The sequence below is a fragment of the Vigna unguiculata genome, chromosome 1, assembly GCF_037176805.1.
Source record: "Vigna unguiculata cultivar grain cowpea cultivar isolate G323 ecotype 2 chromosome 1, ASM3717680v1, whole genome shotgun sequence".
Lineage (NCBI taxonomy): Eukaryota > Viridiplantae > Streptophyta > Magnoliopsida > Fabales > Fabaceae > Vigna > Vigna unguiculata.
Genome location: NC_140792.1, coordinates 43719980 through 43730106, shown reverse-complemented (window position 1 = coordinate 43730106; position 10127 = coordinate 43719980). Strand labels below are relative to the sequence as shown.

Genomic DNA, 10127 nt, shown 5'->3' with positions numbered 1-10127 from the left:
TCACACATCTCAATGGAGGGTCCAATGAAATTGAGAACAAAATATTTGTATAAATTTTGATGAAAATAAATTCGGAATTAGTAATATTCCAAATCGGTTTATCACATATTTCTATTATTTATAAAATTTATTTGACTCAATTTAAATTAGTATAGCAAAAATCAATTTGATTTAGTTCAAATTGGATCACCTGATAAAATAAAATAAAAATTAATAAATAGACGAAAACGTATAAATAATATAAGAATTAGAAGATTATACCATGTAATAATTATTATTTTTAGAGTTAGATGGATTCAAGTTCTACATATTCAAAATATTATTGAATTTACAACTGTAAAATAAAATTGAAACTATAATATGAAATAACTCAAATTTTCTTTCCATTCACCAGAAAAATCTCAATTTTTAATCGAACCCGTGTCTACCATTGTTCGGTTGAATCGGTTCGGTTCGATTTTACGCACCATGTGGTTTTGGTTGGGTGTGGATTTGGATGGTAAATAGTTGTGAATTGGCGGGAGATTTCTTAACTATTATTTGGAGTGCCAGAACTCTTCATCCTAGTTGCTGCTACTTCTTCTCCACCAGGACTCAGAGTGTGAAATCGTTGATTCGCTGTGTTGAAAGAGCATCGTTAGCAGATGGAAGATCCAGCTCCACCTTCTGAAGCTTCAAATCGACCCCCTCGTGTCAGTTTCCGATCTCACACTTAGCATTCTTGCTTGTCCCTTCTTTTCTCTTCTCAATCGTGCAGTGATTTGACCTAATTTTGTTTCGCTTCTTTCAAATTAAGCAGAAGAGGGGCAGACCTCCCAAACACCTCCCCAAGGAGCACGACGGCGACGCCATGAACCGCGACAAGACCACCGAACACGCGTACCGAGAGAGTTCGCCCGACGATTTCGACGAAGGGCGCAACAAATTCAAGCGAGGTCGCGCTTCGGAAGGAACCTCTAGTGTGGCGCACAAACCCTCTGACCAAACCCTAATTGGTAAACTGAACACTCTCTGCTACTTTTCTTACTGCTCAAATATCTAGGGTTCAGATTTTTAACTTATACAGTTGATATCTGCACCGTTTTGTTGATACTGTGATTAGAGAAAATATGCTTAGTTTTTTTTTTTGTTATGAAATAGTTTTTAAATGCCGTGTGTATGTAATTAGGTATGTCGTTTTACTTGGCATGGTAGAGTTTGTTGTGCAGTAATCGGACCGGGGCTAATTTTATTGTGTGATTTTCTGTAGAGGTGATAAAAGGAAATGGCAAGTTTATTCCTCATGCGGTCAAATTTTGGGTTGAGCGCTATGAAAAGGATCCGAAACCTGCAATGGTTGATCTCCTTACAATGCTGTTTGAGGTAATATGCAATTCCCAAGCAGTTTCAAAGTATGTAGGACTACTAACATTGGACATTATAGTTTCATTCATATAAATAAAAGGTGAAAGGTAGACTTGAAAATAAGTTGGAAACTTTATTATCATCATTGTTCGTAAATACCCTTATTGATTTATGAACGCTTACGGATAGTAACATAGTGAAATTTTAAGTGTAGGCATGTGGAGCCAAGTACTACGATAAAAGTGATCTCGTGGATGAGACTGATGTTGATGAAGTTGTAATTGCTCTGGTCAATTGTGCTAAAAGAGTATACGACTTATTCCCTTTTATTTTTGTTTCCTGTTTATTGTTCGTTTTTTTTTTTATTTACATATTTTTAAGCAGTGCTAAGGCCAATAGTATACAATTGCCAAGTCTTTGACATCTTCTATTTTGACATAGTACTCAAATAATTGGTTAGATGGTGGACCTTTATCCTCTCTTTTGTTACCTTTTGACATTTTAGGGTACAGTTGAAGATTATCAGAATTCCAAAAAGAAAGAAATTAAGAACTTCAAAGAGAATCTAGAGTCATTCTGGGATAATTTGGTTCGGGAATGTCAGCATGGGCCATTGTTTGATCAAGTTTTATTTGACAAGTGCATGGACTATATCATTGCATTGTCATGGTTAGTGAGCTTACTTCAAACTTCTGACCCTATGAAAATATATATACCATGACTCATCTGCTTCTGTACCTATGTAGCACCCCTCCAAGAGTTTACCGTCAAGTTGCATCACTGATGGGTCTTAGGCTGGTCTCATCATACATTACCATCGCTAATATGCTTGGTGCTCAAAGAGAGACTACTCGTAGACAGTTGGATGCTGAGAAAAAGAAAAGAACTGAGGGGCCTCGAGTGGAGTCACTAAATAAAAGGTTTTCTGACACTCACGAGAGAATAACTTTGTTGGAGGAGATGATGCGCAAGATTTTTACTGGGTACGAGTATACTAAACTAAGATTGTTTTTATTTAAAGGAAAAGATTATCACCAGTATTGAATTTGTTGTGGCTGTAGATTTAACCTGCCCATTTAATTTTTTTTGAAGGTTATTTGTGCACCGGTACAGAGACATTGACCCAAATATTAGAATGTCATGCATTGAATCATTGGGTGCATGGATCCTTTCATATCCATCACTTTTTCTGCAGGATTTGTACTTGAAATATCTTGGATGGACGCTGAATGACAAAGTATTGAACATATTTTTATGTTCTTATCATGCAACATTTAATTGTTCATGTACTGCACAACTTACTGTCTTGCTGTAACTTTTTCTCCCACCCTCCAATTTGTAGAATGCTGGTGTAAGAAAGTCTTCTATAAACGCCCTGCAAAATCTCTATGAGGTGGATGATAATGTACCAACCCTTAGCTTATTTACTGAAAGATTTTCGGGCCGGATGATTGAGCTGGCTGATGACATTGATGTTTCTGTGGCTGTTCATGCCATAGGTCTTGTTAAGCAACTACTAAGGTCTGAATTTCAATCCTTTTTATAATTGATATATATTAACTATTTACTTGTGAGTTTTTATGCAATAGATTGTAAATTGTTAATTGAATCAATTGTATCTTTGGTTCACTGCAGACATCAACTTATTCCTGAAGATGACTTGGGTCCTTTGTATGATTTGTTGATTGATGATCCCCCAGAAATCAGGCATGCAATAGGAGCATTAGTGTATGATCACTTAATTGCTCAAAAATTTAATACCTTCCAATCAGGATCAAAAGGTCTTAAGTCAATCCATGTATTTTCACTTTTGTATTGAATACCATTATTTTGACAAAGATAAAATTGTGATGAGACAATTTTTTTTTACAGATGAAACTGTCAATAACTCTGAGGTCCATCTAAAGAGAATGTTGCGAATTCTGGAGGAGTTCCCTCAAGATCCAATTTTGAGTATTTACGTAATTGATGATGTGTGGGAATACATGGCCGCTATAAAGGTATGTAAGCCTTGTTAATACTAGGAAAAATATTGAATAAAGTGATGCCCCCTCCTTTTGACCATCATGCCTTTTAACTGCCTACTCACGCATCTCTGAACTGAATATTCCAATCCTGGCTAGGATGTGCTTTATTGTAGGTAAACGCAAGGTATGGGATAGAAGGATAAAAATATTTTAGAGTATTGCATTCTTATAATAGGTAACAAATTCTAGCTTATAATAGGTAACAAATTCTAGAGTTCCTGCCTTGCTTAGGCATGTTGCTATTTGGTGAAAAATTCTAGAATATTCCAATCCTGGCTAGGACATGCCTTACCTGGAACTTTTGTTAATTAAGCAGTGCTGTTCCTAATGAATTTGTCACATATATCTTCCTAATAAATTCTTACTACTTTTTAAAGATTCCACAAATGTAGATTGAGTACAAATCTGAAGTCCTGGGTATGATCTCACTCTTCTGAGTTTTTGTACGATGTATATCTTTTGCACATCGTCTGTATGTTCAGGAATTGCTGTCCTCTGGATATTATGCCAATGCTGCACCTAAAATTGTTCTGGTAATAGTTAGTGTTGTACTGTTTAGTGGTTTCTTGATAGTACTTGATATTTTGTTTGCAGGATTGGAAGTGCATCATAACATTGCTGCTTGATGAAAATCCATCAGTAGAGCTATCTGACAGTGATGCAACAAACTTGGTGCGGCTCCTGTGTGCATCTGTGAAGAAAGCTGTTGGAGAGAGGATTGTCCCTGCTACGGATAACAGAAAGCAATACTACAACAAAGCCCAAAAGGTTTGTGCCATCTTGGCTTTTAAACTTTTGAAATCTAAATATGACGTATTTGTTTTATTAACTCCAACATCCAATGATTTTTTTATAGTGGTTTTTAATGTGAGTGTTGCACATGATGTTTAATGTTTATTTTGACATAATTTAGTAATCCATGCTTTCATGTACAGTATATATAACTTTATTCTTATTGTCATTTCTAATTTATTTTGGATTTTTTATTGTGTTTTTGAAGTGTAATTATCTATCTGATTGCTTCAGGAATTCATTGCGTTAAATTACTTTTGTTACCAAAGAATGCATTTTTTGGATACTCAATCAGTAACAACCGAGTACTATTTGAAAACATTCATTGTGATGGAAGGTTTGTTTTATTGTTCATTGTGACAGCCCCTAATTTCTTTCCTCCAATTAATGACAGGATGTATTTGAAAATAACAAACAGGAAATAACTGTGGCTATGATGAAGTCATACCCATTACTCTTGCGAAAGTACATTTCAGATAAAGCAAAAGTGTCATCACTGGTTGAGATTGTTTTGCATATGAATCTTGAATATTATTCCTTGAAGAGGCAGGAACAGGTTGGTGAATTTTTCTGTCATTTTAGATTTTCTATGTTGTTTCGGAAAAACCTGATTAGTGTTGCTTTTCAGAATTTCAAAAACTTACTCCAGCTCATGAAAGACGCATTTTTTAAGCATGGTGACAAAGACCCTCTTAGGGCTTGTGTGAAGGCAATTGATTTTTGTTGCATGGAAAGTCAAGGTGAATTGCAAGATTTTGCTCGTATTAAATTAAAGGAACTTGAAGATGAAATCATTGCTAAGCTGAAATCTGCTATTAAGGAAGTAGTGGTATGTTCTATGCAATTCAAATTTCATAACTTTTGTTACTTTAGCTTCTTGTAGAAGAAACTTAACATATAGTGAGATGACACTGCAGGATGGTGGTGATGAATATTCTCTTCTTGTAAACTTGAAGAGGTTGTATGAACTGCAACTGAAAAGATCTGTACCTATTGATAGCCTGTATGAAGACATTGTCAGTGTGCTACGTGGTTCTAGGAATAATATGGAGGATGAGGTGAGCAAGTGGTTTCTCACAATGGTTGTTTGTTTTTTGTGACATAGTTACTTGTGTTCGATTATTAATTTTCTGCTCATTCAAATTCAGGTTGTTGGTTTCCTGCTTCTGAACATGTATTTGCATCTGGCTTGGAGTCTACAGTCTATAGCAAATGAAGAAGCTGTTTCTAGCGCATCCTTAACTTCTCTTTTGTCTAAGCGTGATACCTTGTTACAAGAACTTGAGTACTTTCTCAACTTGGCCGCTGACAACAAGGAAGGGGGTAAACCTGGAAGTGAACTTGCATGCAGAGTAAGAGGGCTCCAATTTGTCTCCTTTTTTCTTTGTTGATTATAAATACATGTCTCCATTCTCTTGATTTGGTCTGATGAATATTTTATGGCCGAAGGTATGCACCATACTTGCAGAAACATGGTTCTTATTTAGAACAACAAATTTCAGAAAGACACAGCTAGAAACACTCGGATATCAGCCAGATGCAATTATGCTTCGGAAGTTTTGGGAACTTTGTCAACAACAGCTTATTATTTCAGGTGAACATGGACTGGTGTGATGGACTAGTACTGAGATTCATCTTATGTTTTGTAATTAAATTGAAACTACACAATTTTTTGTGTACTGTCTGTAGTTTGAACTTGGCACTTGAAGTATGCATTGCTTATAAAATTGGTGTTATTGATTTAGTGATGTCTCTTTCACTTGCCTGCCAATCAATTTTTAGATGACGCAGAAGATGAAGATGTTAATAAAGAGTATGCTGTGGAGACAAATAGAGATGCTGTGATGATTGCTGCTGCAAAGCTGATTGCAAATGATGTTGTTCCAAAGGTGGATTGTTATTTTGTTTATGTAAAGTTATGAATATTTCTTCTTTTTATTGGGAAATGTTGCTTGTGAAATGTCTTTTGATGTCAAAATTTGACTATTCCTGATGTAGGAGGATCTTGCTTCTGAGATTATTTCTCATTTTGTGATGCATGGGACTAGTGTGACTGAGATTGTAAAGCATCTGATCACAGTTTTGAAGAAAAAGGATGTTGATTTGGCTTTCATTTTTCTGGAAGCGCTTAAAAAGGTTAGTCTTTTGGCGCATTTCCTAAATGGTAGATATAGTTGGGTTTTCTTTTGTCTTTGCAAGTTCTATTTTAGCAATGATAAACAGTCCAATTTTAGCCATGTGTCCTGTTTACTTTAAATCTAAATGCAAAAGCAACTCACGAGTGTATTATTCTTGCTTAGCACAAATTGACATGAACTCATTTTATTCTTGTGATGACACTCCTATTTACTTGAAATCTGAATACAAAAGTTACTTGCAATATTTTACTTTTAAAGTAAGACATATAAATAAATATTTGCCTCTAATTGCTAAGGAGATTCTTTATCTTGATAAAAAGGAACGGTACTATACCTAAGAAACAAAATGAATATTATATTTTGGAGCGCTTCCAATTTCAAACCCTTTAATTTTTCTATTTAAGCTTGGGCTCAATGTTGACATAGCTGAACATAGGATTCACTTCCTTCCAAGAAGTGGTTCAACTGAGGTTGTCTTTGCATGCTTTCTGGAATTTTAGTTTGCACTGATTGGAAATGAAGGTCTAGTTTTCACCATCCTTTTCCTCAGGAGGAACACCATATTTATATTCCACCCTCCTGTCCCATCTTCTATGGTTCTTTTTATAAATCTTCACCAATTTATTTGGCAGGCATACCATCGCCTTCCGGTCAATATCTCTGGTAGTGAAAATGGTTCTTCCGAAAACAATCCTTTAGGATGTAAAGATCTGGCTGCTAGGCTTTCTGGAACATTTATTGGTGCTGCTCGGATGAAATACAGGCCTGAAATTTTAAAAGTCGTCAGGGATGGCATTGAATATGCTTTTATTGATGCCCCAAAACAGTTGTCATTTCTTGAAGAGGCAGTGCTTCATTTTTTGCCAAAACTCCCTGCACCAGATTTAAATGACATGTAAGAGTTTGTTTCTCATGTGCTGGTGTTATTTATAACTATTTGTAGCAATACACATTTTGATGCATGTTCTTTATGAAATAAGATTGAATGATGTTCAACAAAGAGCACAAAATGTCAATACGGAGGAAAATCCCAGTGGATGGCGTCCCTTCCACACATTTATTGCCTACTTACGAGAAAAATGTGCGAAGAATGAGGGATTTCAAGGTAATTTATACATTTTTTTTTTCATTCTTAGGTATGTACCAGACAGCCAAATACTTTCCGTCATTAAGCAATCATGGGTTTTATCTGAGTGAAACATAATATATGACATAGTGATTATTTATTTTGCAAATTTTGGAAGGTTCAAGCCAATATTTAACTAGTGAATAACATTTGCCAAATTCTTTTTTCCAGATTCGACTTGGTTAACTAGTTGTCGTTTGTAAGTTCATTCTGCATATAATATGCTTGGCTGGGCTTTGCTGACTTTGTTATTTACCTGTTATTGAAATAGATTTGTTAGTTTGGTGAAGAGGATGGGAAATAATTGAAGACGATAGGCAAAAAAATTTAAAAATAAATTACTATTTTTCCCTGTATGTTTGGTTTGTGTTGCATAAGGTGCCCGGGTATAATGAGTATTAACTATCCAAATAATTGATCTCTTATCAACTCAATCAAATTGCTCAACTTTCAAAAAGCCCTATTTCTTTCCTGTTTCTACTGTTCATAACAACTTAACATTTAATTTTATTTCTTTACCTATTGCTCTTCTAATTTATTTCTTCTCTATTTTCACTCACTCTATTTCTCTCTTCAAAGCCAAACATGGCATGATTTATAACATGCGCTGGTTAGGACCCTGTATAAAAGATATTCTTTACTGAAAAGTGATAGGACCAAGAAACTCAGATATATTCGTTAGGGGATCCTTCAAAGTGCATGGACAGTGCATAATTTTATTTCTTAAGCAAATAAAATAGGTTCTAAGGTAGGTACTTGGGATTCTGTATAATTAAATTTGGTTCTAAGGTTAGGTACTTGAGAACAAATCGAAGTTAAGTTGCTATTATATGTTTAGTGATGACTTAGCCGCTGTTGTAGCATACTGGCAGTGAAATTGATCGTGCACAGTGCAGGTGGTGAGTATGACCTTATTAATGCGTTCAGATACGATTAGATGTTTAGTGATGACTTTGTCACTGTTGTAGCATAGTTGCAGCGAAATTGATCATGTGCAGGTGGTCCGTATGACCTTATTAATGTGCTCAGATATAAATGTATGCTTTTGGTAAATATGACGCTAATTTCAAAACTATGCATTTACAATTGTAAATCCGTAGTTCTTTTACATGTTCATTTCTTTTTGGCTCTAGTTTTCGGGTTTTGTACTTGTGTTTCAGTTTCCATGATTAGACAAATTGCCTGTGTCTAATATGTGCTTCATTCAGTGGTAGTCATAATACTTCTGAGTTGCCTGCCTGCACGAGCACAACATATGAAATGAAGTTTTCCTTTAGCATCCCATCTTGCTACGGTTTTATATTTTTCATAATTTTGATAATATTTTATTGACATCAAATATCTTCTCCCTTTTTTCTGTGTGCTACATGATGTACTTAAGATTACAATGATGACTATATACAGTATGTTTGGTTCGTAAAGGCCTTTTTTAGTGAAATAATCATTTTTTACAATTCTTTGGAATGCTTTTAATTACTAACTCTTTTGGGCACAAATTGGTTAATTTTTCAGATGAAAAAGAAGGGGTTTCTGTTAGGCGTAGGGGCCGGCCACGAAAGAGGCAAAACATACCAGGAAAGAAGCTTTTTGATGACCAAAGTTCAAGCGAAGACGAGGATTCCATCAGTGCATATGAACAAGATGCACAAGACGAAGGGAGAAGACATGAGGAGGAGGATGAAGATGCTCCCTTGATAAATTCAATCAGATCATCCAAACTTAGGTCACTTGGAGTTTCAAGGGAGGAAAGCAAAGCTCAGACAGGGAATTCTAGTAGAGCTACAGATAATTTATCTGCTTCGAGAACATCAGGTATCGTGCATTAGCAAATCAAGATTGTCGTGCTGCTAGCGATGAATAGAATTTAATACAGTATTTTAAAACAAATTTGGACGTCTGACTTCGGAATTGAATTTTGCTTTTCCAGCCTAGATAATGAAAGTGCTTGCTTGATAAGTAATATTTTCTCCTATTTAAATTTAAATTCAATCTTGTTTTCTTGAGCTATTCTGACCAAGGGTGCAATTTTTACAAGCTCTAAATTTCTTTTCCGAAACAAAAGATAACTGGCTGTAGCTGTTATCTTGAAGTGCCTCTTTTAATAAATATATATGGTGAACGCTTGGTTTAACTTGAGTCCCTTTTTCTTTCATTGTGCAGGGGCATCAAGCTAGTCTTCCACTGTTGTAGTTTACGATTGTATGTTGGCAATTGCTTGACACTAACTATTACAGTTGGTAAGATTAGGTGTACCTGCTTGTAATTCAACTTGCTGAATGTATATATAAATGTATCTTGTTCTAATCAAGGTTGCCACTGCTGAAAATAAATTCAGTATAGATCCATGCCTCTTGAAGGCCAATTTGAACTGCAAGAGGTGGCGTGGCATTGTCTCCTCGCTTTAAATTTTCGCCATTGTGGTCAACAATGTTGTTTGATTCAATGCCGATTATTATGTACTTGAATTCTGACGTCAAAAATAGATCATAGAATGGAATGAATGTTATTGTGAATACCAAAATTACTTGGTTCTTTTATTGTGAATTTGAATAGTTTGAATTTTTAAATTATTTGGTTGGTCCTTAAAAAAGTTTTTTTTTTTTTTCACTTCATTAAATATTAAAATAATGAACCAATTTAACTCATGAAAAGAAGAACGATAAAAGTAAGGCAACTTTAGGTACTTTTTAAATACCAAAG

At 35.1% G+C, this 10127-nt stretch overlaps 1 protein-coding gene across 2 annotated transcripts; it reads left to right on the top strand.

The window, feature by feature from the left end:
* The first annotated feature begins 403 nt into the window (after nucleotides 1-403).
* Nucleotides 404-9948, top strand: SCC3 (sister-chromatid cohesion protein 3). Of its 2 annotated transcripts, XM_028072007.2 has the most exons (22): nucleotides 404-692; nucleotides 800-995; nucleotides 1250-1362; nucleotides 1559-1651; nucleotides 1850-2013; nucleotides 2091-2327; nucleotides 2437-2581; nucleotides 2687-2865; nucleotides 2980-3125; nucleotides 3217-3344; nucleotides 3966-4139; nucleotides 4558-4719; nucleotides 4792-4992; nucleotides 5081-5221; nucleotides 5312-5515; nucleotides 5613-5757; nucleotides 5946-6052; nucleotides 6162-6299; nucleotides 6934-7196; nucleotides 7282-7406; nucleotides 8940-9239; nucleotides 9588-9948. In XM_028072007.2, the coding sequence occupies exons 1-22, from the start codon at nucleotides 645-647 to the stop codon at nucleotides 9599-9601; spliced, it is 3423 nt and encodes a 1140-aa protein (XP_027927808.1). In that variant the 5' UTR covers nucleotides 404-644; the 3' UTR covers nucleotides 9602-9948. The 2 variants fall into 2 exon arrangements, with proteins under 2 accessions (XP_027927808.1, XP_085530148.1); XM_085674022.1 differs by lacking the exon at nucleotides 9588-9948 and having other exon boundaries at nucleotides 8940-9268.
* The last annotated feature ends 179 nt before the right edge of the window (nucleotides 9949-10127 follow it).

Coding starts and splice junctions, on each gene's coding strand:
- SCC3 (XM_028072007.2), top strand. CDS start 645: ATGGAAGATCCAGCTCCACCTTCTGAAGCTTCAAATCGACCCCCTCGT. Junction 693..799: donor CTTCAAATCGACCCCCTCGT/GTCAGTTTCCGA, acceptor CAAATTAAGCAG/AAGAGGGGCAGACCTCCCAA. Junction 6,300..6,933: donor TTCTGGAAGCGCTTAAAAAG/GTTAGTCTTTTG, acceptor TTTATTTGGCAG/GCATACCATCGCCTTCCGGT.